Genomic DNA, 13,728 nt, shown 5'->3' with positions numbered 1-13,728 from the left:
CCAGGGCGCCCCCCCCCCCAGCGCCCTGCACCCATCAGTGACCGGAGTGTGTGGTGTGCTAAGGGAGCAATGGCGCACAGCTGCAGTGCTGTGCGCTACCTTAATGAAGACCGGAGTCTTCAGCCTGCCGATTTTCAACTTCTCTTCGTTCTTCTGCCTCTGCAAGGGGGACGGCGGCGCGGCTCCGGACGACCGAGGACTGGGCCTGTGTTCGATCCCTCTGGAGCTAATGGTGTCCAGTAGCCTTAGAAGCCCAAGCTAGCTGCAAGCAGGTAGGTTCGCTTCTCTCCCCTCAGTCCCACGTAGCAGTGAGTCTGTTGCCAGCAGATCTCACTGAAAATAAAAAACCTAACAAATACTTTCTTTTCTAGGAAGCTCAGGAGAACCCCTAGTGTGCATCCAGCTCTGGCCGGGCACAGATACTAACTGAGGTCTGGAGGAGGGGCATAGAGGGAGGAGCCAGTGCACACCAGATATAGTACCTAATCTTTCTTTTAAGAGTGCCCAGTCTCCTGTGGAGCCCGTCTATACCCCATGGTCCTTACGGAGTACCCAGCATCCACTAGGACGTCAGAGAAATTGGGTTATTCTTTTGCATTTGGTAGTTTGCAGAAACTAAAGATCCCAAGAATACGACACCTTTCCCCAGAATACGACACTGGGGGTAATTCTGAGTTGATCGCAGCAGGAATTTTGTTAGCAGTTGGGCAAAACCATGGCCCTCATTCCGAGTTGTTCGCTCGGTAAATTTCATCGCATCGCAGCGATTTTCCGCTTAGTGCGCATGCGCAATGTCCGCACTGCGACTGCGCCAAGTAAATTTGCTATGAAGTTAGGATTTTTACTCACGGCTTTTTCTTCGCTCAGGCGATCGTAGTGTGATTGACAGGAAATGGGTGTTTCTGGGCGGAAACAGGCCGTTTTATGGGCGTGTGGGAAAAAACGCTACCGTTTCCGGAAAAAACGCAGGAGTGGCCGGAGAAACGGAGGAGTGTCTGGGCGAACGCTGGGTGTGTTTGTGACGTCAAACCAGGAACGACAAGCACTGAACTGATCGCAGATGCCGAGTAAGTCTGAAGCTACTCAGAAACTGCTACGAGGTGTGTAATCGCAATATTGCGAATACATCGTTCGCAATTTTAAGATGCTAAGATACACTCCCAGTAGGCGGCGGCTTAGCGTGAGCAACTCTGCTAAAATCGCCTTGCGAGCGAACAACTCGGAATGAGGGCCCATGTGCACTGCAGGGGAGGCAGATATAACATGTGCAGAGAGAGTTAGATTTGGGTGGGTTATTTTGTTTCTGTGCAGGGTAAATACTGGCTGCTTTATTTTTAAACTGCAATTTAGATTGCAGATTGAATACACCACACCCAAATCTAACTCTCTCTGCACATGTTAAATCTGCCTCCCCTGCAGCGCACATTGGGGGTCATTCCGAGTTGTTCGCTCGCTAGCAGATTTTAGCAGCATTGCACACGCTAGGCCGCCGCCCTCTGGGAGTGTATCTTCGCTTAGCAGAATTGCGAATAGAAATTTCTTAGCAGTTTCTGAGTAGCTCGAGACTTACTCCTACACTGCGATCAGCTCAGCCCGTTTCGTTCCTGGTTTGACGTCACAAACACACCCAGCGTTCGGCCAGCCACTCCCCCGTTTCTCCAGACCCTCCCGCGTTTTATCCTGGCACGCCTGCGTTTTTCCGCCCAGAAACACCCACTTCCTGTCAATCACACTCCAATCACTTCAACGATGGAAATTCTTCGTTCGGACGTGAGTAAATCTACTAAGTTTTGTGCTAAAATACTTGGCGCATGCGCATTTTCGCCTTAATCACCCCGTTGCGAAAATTGGCAACGAGCGAACAACTCGGAATGACCCCCATGGTTTTGTCCAACTGCTAACAAAGTTCCTGCTGCGATCAACTTGGAATTACCCCCACAGTCAGCAGCTCATGTTCCAGAACTTCTCAAGGAAGACGACGAAACTGATCATTAAAGTAACGTAACTTGAAGGTTTTTGATTAACATAACGGCTTAATTGTAATAAGACTGTGAAAACATTCTATTGTCCTTATAATATGAGAAGTGATACATTGTAAAAGAAACTACGTAACTCGTAGAACCAAAGGCGGAACTACCATTGGTGCAACAGGTGCATTGCACCGGGGCCCCCGAGGACTAAGGGGCCCACTGCTTCCCAGACCAGAAATTACTTTTCTCCTGCCCCCACCAAAGTACATGCCCCATGTACCGAACAGCGCTGGAAATTGTACTTGTACCCCTATCACCCACTGCCTCTCCCTGTCATCCACTGACTCCCCATGTCACTCACTGCTTACCCGTCACCCATTGACTCCCTCTGTCACTCACTGCCTCTTCCTGTCATCCACTGACTCCCCATGTCACTCACTGCTTACCCGTCACCCATTGACTCCCTCTGTCACTCACTGCCTCTTCCTGTCATCCACTGACTCCCCATGTCACTCACTGCTTACCCGTCACCCATTGACTCCCTCGGTCACTCACTGCCTCTTCCTGTCACCCTCCTCCTCCCGTCACCCATTGACTCCCTCTGTCACTCACTGCTTCTCCCTGTCATCCTCCTCCTCCCGTCACCTTCTGCCTACACCCTCCCTTACGCTTTCTCCCTCTGCCTTTCCCTGTCACCCTTTGTCGTATAACATATTGTAAAGTTGAGTTGGGGTGGAGGAGAGGGGCCCAAATGATATTTTTGCACCTGGGCCCACCACTGTTATCTATAGTGAGATATCGCTGTATCTCTTTTCTTCTTCTTTTTTTTATTCATTAAACATGAACTGCGTTATGTCAGCAAATATCCACACCGTGCAGTGTAACCCATACTTGGCTACCCTCCAGGAACCTTCAGGGGACATATGACTTTTAGGGAGTGTAGGTCACCCCCTTCCTGCACACTGCCTAGTGAAAGGGGAATTACGGGCCCATAATGTTGCAATTCTAATAATGATGCCACCCAATAACTCCACAGTGCCACCATGTAGCCTCATCTCTATCATGGAGCCCTGTCTAAACATGATATTCATTCCATCTGACTGTAGAGCGGTCTAGACACTTTTCAAGGCATCTGCGATAGCTGTCATTTTCTTAAATGTACTAGATAAATTATAGACAGAATCTAATTGGTTGCTATGGGCAACGAACACCCCCACTTTACTGTACCTAGAAAGTTTGATATATCTCCCACTAACAGACATATTTATCAAAAATTGCCTTTTATGTGACATTTCGATTTGAACAATTCAGAGACAGTTGAGATATCTGTAAATGTCGCTAGAACCGGATACGGTCGTTAGGTCTACAGTCATTAGGTCGACCACTATTGGTCGACAGGGCTGCAAGGTCGGCATTGTCTATAGGTCGACATGAGCTAGGTCAACATGAAAAAAGGTCAACATCAGTTTTTCACAATTTTTTTCATTTTTTCTACTTTTTAATACTTTACGATCCACGTAGACATAGAAACTTAGAATTTGACGGCAGATAAGAACCACTTGGCCCATCTAGTCTGCCCCCTTTTTTTGGGGGGGATGGACTACAATTAGGAACGGTAACCTTGCCCGAAGCATGGCGAGCCATGTGAGGGGACACGGTGCACTTAATGGGGTTCCCGGTCACTGTACGAAGAAAATGACACCAAAAGAATTTAAAAAACTCACGACGACCTTTTTTCATGTCGACCTAGCATATGTCGACCTATAGACCATGTCAACCTAGAAACCCAGTCAACCTACTGCATGTCGACCAATAGTGGTCGACCTAATGACTGTCGATCCATACCCTCTAGAATCGATCAGTCTTGGCGTGCCGGGACAGAGATTGCGGAAGGGCGCTGTAACGGGGAATATTTACCATTTGTAATAAAGCACCATGAAGTGCTAACAGCAGGGGCAGCCAATACTCACTTGCAATTTTGCTGTCAGGGCATGCTATAACTGTGGAAGGGCACGCTGGGATGTGTAGTTCAACAGCAGCTAAAGGGACGATTATTGCCCACCCCTGGTTTACAGGGTGTAAAATGTGGGGTAAATAATGAAAAATGGGGAATCAAAATAAATAAATATTTTGGGGAGCTTAGAAAGAAAGCTAAGAGCACTGGTAGAATGGGATGTAGTTATGTGACCACAATACCGGCACCTACATTCCGCCCACCCACAATCCCTACAGTTGGCATGCTGAATAACAGGAACTAGCGCTCGCCCCCTCCCCTCCCCCGCTGGGCATCTCAGTGCCGGGATTCTGTCGTCGGTATGGTGACCGGAGGTCTCCCGATCGCCGGTCACGTGATACACACTGGGTAGAACTTTGCAAGTGTTTTAATATCTATATCATTTGCCTATTTATAAAAAAAATTGTGCATTTGTTTGAAGATCAATAAAATGATTTTGCCATGACCTGGTGCACTTGTCTGTTACCTGCTACAAAGGGTCCAGCGGATGGGAAGACACTGCCTGTACCTGGCGGCTGGGGGGTGGAGCAGATCAGAGGAGAAGGGGAAGGGATCTGATAAGCTGCATTATCTGAAAAAAGTGACTGGGAATGCCATCGGAAGATCGTCAGCTATAGAGGGTAACTTCCGATAAAAAGAAAATAGTTGGCACTTGATCAGTTTGATGGCACCGCATTTCCCATTGGCGAACTCTCCTCTAAAATGCAGTTAATACATTCTGAGGATACTTCATTTATATGAAAACTGCAAAAACTGAGATTCTCTAATTATTTTCTTGAAAGAGTTTAATTATAAATATTCCCCAACATGTTCTTATGCTCTGATTGGCTACAGGTTGGTCTTCATCTGTGAGTATTGCAATGTTCTGATTGGCTACAGGTTGGTCTAACTCTGTGAGTATTGCAATGCTATGATTGGCTACAGGTTGATCTAGCTCTGTGAGTATTGCAATGCTCTGATTGGCCACAGGTTGGTCTAGCTCTGTGAGTATTGCAATGCTCTAATTGGCCACAGGTTGGTCTAGCTCTGTGAGTGTTAAGGACCTACAACGATATGTCTGCTGCTGAAGTCGGAGGCAATTTCCCTTGAACTCTCCCGGGAGCTTCCCGGGAGTGGTTCCATACGATTTGGTACATTTTGCATGCGATATATCGTATGCAATCCCAGCCATGCCTGCGGAAACCGACATATCACGAGTGCAGCACTAACGATCTAGGGGAGCCGATCCGACCCTCACGGGAACGCGCATCGGAACGGAAACACATCCAATATGCCCGATTTCACCCGATATATCGGCCCAAATGCCCAATATTGGATGAAATCGGGCATCATCGTTCTAGTGTATGGGGCCCTTCAGAATGCTCTGATTGGCTACAGGTTGGTCTAGCTCTGCTAGTGTTCTAATGCTCTGATTGGCTACAGGTTGGTCTAGCTCTGCTAGTGTTCTAATGCTCTGATTGGCTACAGGTTGGTCTAGCTCTGTAAGTGTTCCAGTGCTCTGATTGGTTAAAGGTTGGTCTAGTTATGTGTTTGTTATAATTCTCAGATTGTTAGTTGTATAATAGCGTGAACATTGTAATGCTTTGGTTGCTCTATAGATTGGTTTACCTCTGTGACCATTATGCTGTTCTGTTTGGCTATTTTGGCTACTTGGGTCCTTCTAGCCACACCTTACCCTAACGTTATAGTTGCTTATTCACAATCTATACTGAGAACAAAAATGACAGTAAGGGCTATGCGGGTACAGTAGGCATATCTCTCCAGTAGCAACTGTCTGGATGTAGGTATTACAGTCCTGATATGAGGGAGCTGTTCCGTTGACTAGATTCTGGTACATTTGGGAGGTATGTGAATAAGTTATTAGTGTGGAGCTGAAGTGGTGTATTTGGTGCGGAAGGGGAGAGGTTTAGCACTCAGCAGTATGAGAATGACACCCCCCATAATGGGATTTGAGAAATCCTATTTTCGTTAATTAAATTGTGTGTACAGCTCCAAATTCTGAGTACCCCTTGTTATCACAGCATGGCGTTGCCCATGGCCACATCCAGATATTTGTGGGCCCCGTAGCAGCTGCACTCCCTGCACCTGCGGTAGTTACGCCCTTGGCGTCTCCCCTGGGAACGCCAATGTCACAGTCTTGATTATAGGAACTGATTTATTCATAGATCATCTTTGTGTTTTACAGGGACCAGAGAGTCGGCCTATGTGTACGCTCTGTCAGCAGCTACTATCAGCCATACTATTGCAAGGGCCTGTACGACTGGGGACCTCCCGGGCTGCTCGTGTGGGCCTATACCTGGGGAGACGCTGGGTCCAGGCTATCGATGGGGAGGATGTGCCGACAACCTCAATTATGGTGTTCTCATGGGCTCCAAGTTCTCAGATGCTCCAATGAAGATGAAGAAGACTGGATCTCAGGCCAATAAGCTGATGCACCTCCACAACAGCGAGGTGGGCAGGCAGGTGAGTAGTCTACCAGGGACATTTTGGAGGGAGGAGAAGTATCAAATCTTATAAAGAGGACAATTGAAGGCGTTGCCCATGGCAATCAATCACATTTTAGAGACCATTTTTTTTAGATTGTGCTAGATTAATTATAGCTACTGATTGGTTACTATGGACAACACCTTGTCTTCTTTAGGTTTAGTGAATCTCCCTCAAAGTGAGGCAACATCCGCGTATCCCTCTAGTACCATTAATATCTACACATGCTCAGTGACACCGAAATCCCTGCACAGAGAGGCTTATCTTTCTGTTTATCTACATTTCTAGATGAACTTAGTGGTCTGTGTCTTCCTACATCTAGGGCAGGGGTGGGCAATTATTTCAGCTGAGGGGCCACTTGACATTTCTTGTCAGTATCCGAGGGCCACATACAAAATAGCAGCTCCCCCCACTTGCCAAAAATATAGGGACGTGGCTTAATGTGGAAGGGGTGTGGGCAAAAAATAATACAGATTCTATTAGGCTGCACAATAGTCTCCATTATTCAAATTGCGCCACACAGCGCCACTTACACACATTACACCAGGTAGAGCCCCTTTTACACATATTACGGCAGGTAGAGCTCTCTTTTACACAGTATGGAAGGTAGAGCCCCCGCTTACACATTACAGCAGGTAGAGCCCCCTTTTACATATTAACATTTTATTTAGAATAATTATTGTGCAGCAAGCAAATTATCCAGTGTCTTAGGGCCCCTGGGGAAAGGTGTGACACAGTGACAGAACATGGGGAGGGGGGGGGGGGGGGGGGTGACACAGTGACAGAACACGGGGGGTGGGGGGGTGACACAGTGACAGAACACGGGGAGGGGGGGTGACACAGTGACAGAACATGGGGGGTGGGGGGGGTGACACAGTGACAGAACACGGGGAGGGGGGGTGACACAGTGACAGAACATGGGGGAAGTGACACGTGACAGAACACGGGGGTGACATGGTGACAGAACACGGGGGTGACATGGTGACAGAACACGGGAGGGGTTGGTACAGCGAGAGCTAAGGATCTCTCCCCCAAACCTAAAAAAAGTCTGACACAACTGCCCGCACACACAAATATACGCACACTATCACACACACACACACACACACACACACACACACACACACACACACACACACACACCCCTTTCTTTCTCTCACTCACTTTTCCCATTAACTTACTGATCTGGCTGGCAGTGGCAGGAAGGATGGATCTGTAGCAGTCTGGCTCTTGTCCCGTGTAGCCCCGCCCCCTGAGGTTCTGTGTAGCCCTGCCCCCTTATTGACACGTAGCCCCGCCCCCTTTTCGGCTGAACACAGCCGTTGTCACTGGGGACTCTGGAGGCGGGAGGCTGCTACAACGCAGGAGCAGTAGGGGAGAGAGGCGCCGTCGGCAGCTAGGAGGTACTGCAGTGCAGAGCAATGACAAGCAGCTCAGCCGGTCGGGCCACTTGTCATTGCTCGCTGGTGGGAGACAGTGGGCCGGGCAGGATCGGTTTGCGGGCCACATCAGGCCCGCGGGACGTATTTTGCCCACCCCTAATCTAGGGGGTAAATTTATTAAGCATCAGGTTTAGTCTGAGTTTTAACACAATCAGCATCGCTGGCATGCGTGAGAGTTTTTCACGATCAAACACTCAAATTTACTAAGAATCGTGTTCTCCGATGGTGTATGCAATCGTGTTCAGTCGTGTTGGTGCCCGAATTGTAAAGATGTGCCTGTGAGCAGACCTGTAGGAGAATATTATCTCAGTCTGACTTTTACTCAAAAGTTCTCAACTCCGCACCCACGGCCCAGGGGTGCAGGGGATAGCCCCGGACTAAAGCCCAGGCCTGGGGTACACGGTAGAGTGGGGATCCTCTTTATTGGGGGTGGGGACCCCATTTCCCCAGGAATCCCTGGGCTGGGCTGACTAGTTGGGGAGGGGGGTTAATACTTTGGCTGTGGGACCCAGTCAAGGGTGTCCCCTGGCTGCAGCATTGCCCCCTGCTAGTGGAGCCTGGTGCTGGTTCATTAAATATGGGGGATCACTACACATTTTATATCCTGTATTTTTTTAATCAATGCCGGATCAAAGAGCCCGGGGCTGGTTATACTGGGGAGGGGGACCCCACACATTGTTCTCTGATTTTATTCTCTTTCTTTGCTCTTACACACAGATGTACAACACGGAAACACACTGCACAGGGGCACGTCTATTTGGAAAGTGTATTTTGTCGCGAGTTTGCTCTGTAGTAAATTTCCGTGCTTTATTCTTTCTATTGAAGATGTACTTGCGAGTTGGTGCGATGGTGTATTGATTTCTATTTGCAGATTCGGATGTGTCTTCAAGGGGATGCGGTCACATTACCGGCGGTCGGGATGCCGACGTCCGAACCCCGACCACTTGCAATGCCGATGGTCAGAATGCCGACACACAGGGACTATTCCCACTCGTGGGAGTCCACGACACCCATAGAGTGGGAATAGAACCCGGATGGCGAGCACAGTGCGACAAGCGATCCGTAGCGCTCGCCCCTGCAAGCATTCTGGCGTCCGGGATCCCGGGGACGGTATGCTGACCTCCGGGATCCCGACTACGGGTATAAAATACCCAACGCTCTTGCAGTTCAGATTGTAATTTTCTCTCCCGTGTTTAGCTTTAGTAAATCTCCGAGGCTAGATACACCCGAGAATGCAAACTCGGGCAAACACTATTTTTAGTAAATTTACCCCTAGCCTCAATAGGGGTAATTCAGAGTTGATCGTAGCAGCAAATTTGTTAGCTAATGGGCAAAACCATGTGCACTGCAGGGGGGGCAGATGTAACATGTGCAGAGAGCGTTAGATTTGGGTGGGGTGTGTTCAAACTGAAATCTAAATTGCAGTGTAAAAATAAAGCAGCCAGTATTTACCCTGCACAGAAACAAAATAATCCACCCAAATCTAATACCCCTTTCACACCGCAGCTTGTACCCGGTAATTTGCCGTTTTTACTGGCTTCCTAAACGGTTCGAGCTGTGATATGAAAGGGTCACCTTCAATTTACTGTTTACAAAATACCGGTATTTTGAAACGGTAAAAAAGCAGGGTCCTACCCGTTTCAGACCCGCTTAATTGTGCAGTGTGAAAGGGTCTGAAACGGTATTTGCAAGCCCCAGAAGGTGATAGGCTGTCTCCATGTGTGATCTCACCAGGCAGAAGCAGGAAATAAACATTTAAACCGTTTAAAGAACCGTTTCAAAAGCAGGTTTTGCGATGTGAAAGCAGCATAACTCTCTTTGCACGTTATATCTGCCCCACTTGCAGTGCACATGGGGGGTCATTCCGAGTTGTTCGCTCGTTGCCGATTTTGGCAACGGAGCGATTAAGGCAAAAATGCGCATGCGCATGGTACGCAGTGCGCATGCGCTAAGTATTTTAGCACAAAACTTAGTAGATTTACTCACGTCCGAACGAAGAATTTTCATCGTTGAAGTGATCGGAGTGTGATTGACAGGAAGTGGGTGTTTCTGAGCGGAAACTGGCCGTTTTCTGGGAGTGTGCGGAAAAACCAGGATAAAACGCAGGAGGCGTGCCAGGATAAAATGCAGGAGTGTCTGGAGAAACGGCGGAGTGGCTGGCCGAACGCAGGGCGTGTTTGTGACGTCAAACCAGGAACGAAACGGGCTGAGCTGATCGCAGTGTAGGAGTAAGTCTCGAGCTACTCAGAAACTGCTAAGAATTTTCTATTCGCAATTCTGCTAATCTTTCGTTCGCAATTCTGCTAAGCGAATATACACTCCCAGAGGGCGACGGCCTAGTGTGTGCAATGCTGCTAAAAGCAGCTAGCGAGCGAACAACTCGGAATGAGGGCCCTGGTTTTGCCCAACTGCTAACAAATTTGCTGCTGCGATCAGGTCTGAATTACCCCCTATGATGGTCATTCCGAGTTGATCGCTAGCTGCATTCGTTCGCTGTGCAGCGATGAGGCAAAAAAACCTGCACTTCTGCGCATGCGTATGCGGCGCAATGCACACGCGCGTCTTGCTATTGCAACGAACAATGTAGTTTCACACAAGGTCTAGCAAAGCTTTTCAGTCGCACTGCTGGCCGCAGAGTGATTGACATGAAGTGGGCGTTTCTGGGTGTCAACTGATCGTTTTCAGGGAGTATTCGGAAAAACGCAGGCGTGCCAGGAAAAACGCAGGTGTGGCTGGGCGAACGCAGGGCGTGTTCGAGACGTCAAAATGGAACAGTCTGAAGTGATCGCAAGCGCTGAGTAGGTATTGAGCTACTCTAAAACTGCACAAAAAAACGTTGCCGCCGCTGTGCGATTCTTTCGTTCGCACTTCCGCTAAGCTAAAATACACTGCATAGCGTTTGCACAGCTGTTAAAAACTGCTAGCGAGTGATCAACTCGGAATGACCCCCTATATGCCATGCAGTGCAGGATGACTGGTGCGAGTGAGCCGTGTCTAGCAGTGTAATGTATTTTTTGCTTCAAATGTGCGTCTTATTCGCAATGCAATGCAACAAAACTGCTTCACGAGACTACACTTATTTTATACACGACACTTGTATATCTGTGTGCGGGTTAGTCTGAATACTAATTTATCTCTCTCCAAGGCTTGATACATCTTGCACTTACTTTCTCCCTGAACGTCTTATGACTATTTCTTGACACTAATAACACTTCTGTCTTTAATGAAGGTGCTGAAAGCCTCGCTGGAGGTGAAATGTAAGTGTCACGGAGTATCGGGATCCTGCTCCATTAAGACGTGCTGGAAAGGTCTTCAGGACCTTCGAGAAATCGCCTCGGACCTTAAAACCCGGTATCTATCAGCGACAAAGGTGGTTCACCGGCCCATGGGTACGCGGAAACAGCTGGTGCCAAAAGACCTGGACATCCGGCCAGTGCAAGAGACAGAACTTATATATCTTCAGAGCTCGCCGGATTATTGCTTGAAGAATGAAAAATTGGGATCACACGGGACTCAAGACCGGTATGTTTCCTCTGTTTCCCTTCTGTTAGGCAAGTCATGACACCCACTTAAGGGCGTGATTCAGACCCGCACCCAATCTGCATGCTCACGTACATGAGCAATTTTTTGCAACTGCACATGCGCAAAATTTTCTAAAGACTCCTATGGCGCATGCGTTACCCTGAGTGTGCCGCTGCGAACGGCCCAGACGGTGTCAGGAATGGGGCGGAAAAGTGTTGGGCTTTCCTGGGCGGTGACTGGGAGGTGGCTGTTTCAAAGTTGCTCGCAAGTCCTTTTAATGGACTATCTTAAATTTTTTTGCACGGTGCGTGCTTCCGTGCCGAGCTTACGCAGCTGTGAGCGTCCATTGGGCAAATCAGAGGCGTGCGCATCACAGTCCATGGAGCCTTCTCGCGTCGGCTGAGTGTTCTGTGCATGTCGTGGTTGTGTAAGTGGAATTGCTCTGCGTCTGATTTGGGATGAAACTCCCGCACCAAGGGGGTCATTCTGACCCGATCGCTCGCTGCAGTTTGTCGCAGCGATCGGGTCAGAACTGCGCATGCCAGTCGTCGGTGCCCAGCGATCGTCTCTGAGACAGAGGCGGTCGCTGGGCGGGAGGGGGCTGAATGGCGGCATTAAGCTGCCATTTAGTAGGCGCGGTCCGGACAACGCAGTCGTGGCCGGACCGCTGGGGAGTTGTGGCGCGGCGGCTGCGTGACATCTCACGCAGGCGCTGCGGCCAGCGGCAGCAACACACAACTCCCGGCCAGACGCAGGAGCTGCGCTGGCCGGGAGTTACTCCACAGATACAAAGGCATCGCCTCTGTGCGATGCTTTTGTATTTGTGCGGGGGGTGGGGGGGGAAGCGGCACTGACATGCGGGGTGGACTAGCCCTGTGCTGGGCGTCCCCCCACATGTCTGAGTTTACGATCGTAGCTGTGCTAAATTTAGCACAGCTACGATCAACTCGGAATGACCCCCCCAAGGGCAGGACTGTGGTGCACATGTGCGCTGATAGTAAAGATGGCTGCTTTCGCGGCATTCCTGCATGAATTGCTGATCCAAGCTGTATCCTATCAACATCAGATAATCTGCGACACCATCGGCCAGCTGCGACGCGCAAGCTGGCCGCCACATGTACGAACAAGAGACCAGGAAATCTCTGTCCTCGGACAGAGATCCTGAGCCATCCCTTCCCCGCAACAGCGGTGACATGCTTCCATTTGAGAGATGGAGGCTGTCCCTGCCCCCAAACGGCATTGGACTGTCAGTGGACCGGAATCCTGTACGTTGGCCGTACTCGGTTGGCATTAAATCTGGCCCATAGAATTGTAAGCTGTGTTTATAATATGCTGAACAACAACAAAAAAGTGACTTTTTTTTAATGTTTCCTATAATTTGCTGTTGTACAATGGGCCTAATTCAGACCTGATCGGTGCTGTGCGATTTCGCACAGCAGCCGATCAGGTCTGAAGTGCGCTTGCACCGGCCCATGGCAGACAGCCGAAGGCTGTCGTAGCCCAGCGATGGCCTCTGCCTGTTTGACAGGCATAGGCGATCGCTGGGCGGGAGGGGGCGGGACGGTGGCGTTATGCCGCCGTTTAGGGGGGGCACGGTCCGGCCAATGCACGTGTGGCCGGACCATGGCAGGGGCGGGCTGCAGCGGTTGTGTGACATCACACGCAGCCGCTGTGACCCGGGCAGCGACAAGTAGCTCCTGCCAGCACGCAGGAGCTGCGCTGGCTGTGAGCTACTCCTGAAGTACAAAAGTATCGCCGCTGTGCAATGCTTATGTACTTCTGCGGGAAGAGTGGGGGGGGGGGGGGTCGGGCCAGACATGCGGGGCGGACTAGCCCTGTGCTGGGCGTCCCCCCCGCATGTCTGTGTATGTGATCATAGCTGTGCTAAATTTAGCACAGCTACGATCAACTCTGAATTACCCCCAATGTAAGATATGATGGAGGCTTCCTGGGGTGCAGCTGTACCACCAGTCTGGTTATTAGGGATAATTACTATTCAGGGCTCACACAAAGTATAGTTAATCATCTGCGGATGTAAAAACTATGAATAATATTGGATCTGACTGACAATGCAGATTTTGTTATTTGCAGCCTGGTTTTGTCTGTGACTCGTATAGACACAATTTTTATGCTGTCTGAAACATTTAATGTTCTGTCTGACACAATCACGGCACAAGATTTGTGTCCACACATTATGATAATGAAACATTTTAACAACTGCTGAAAGCAATAGGTTCTTGGAATCTCATGAATCATGACTTGAATCAATGGGGTTTGCATAATATATACAGGAAAG

General features: G+C 49.3%; 1 protein-coding gene across 1 annotated transcript in view; it reads left to right on the top strand.

The window, feature by feature from the left end:
* The window catches only part of WNT11 (Wnt family member 11), a 117,091-nt gene that overhangs the window by 84,339 nt on the left and 19,024 nt on the right, over nucleotides 1–13,728 (top strand). The window contains exons 4-5 of the mRNA XM_063951245.1: nucleotides 6,170–6,447; nucleotides 11,140–11,432. Coding sequence (XP_063807315.1) covers nucleotides 6,170–6,447; nucleotides 11,140–11,432 — 571 coding nt within the window. The remainder of the gene's footprint in view (nucleotides 1–6,169; nucleotides 6,448–11,139; nucleotides 11,433–13,728) is intronic.

Source organism: Pseudophryne corroboree, chromosome 2, assembly GCF_028390025.1.
Source record: "Pseudophryne corroboree isolate aPseCor3 chromosome 2, aPseCor3.hap2, whole genome shotgun sequence".
NCBI classification, from domain to species: domain Eukaryota; kingdom Metazoa; phylum Chordata; class Amphibia; order Anura; family Myobatrachidae; genus Pseudophryne; species Pseudophryne corroboree.
Note: the sequence above shows the minus strand (reverse complement) of the source record. Positions and strands in the feature narration are given on the sequence as shown.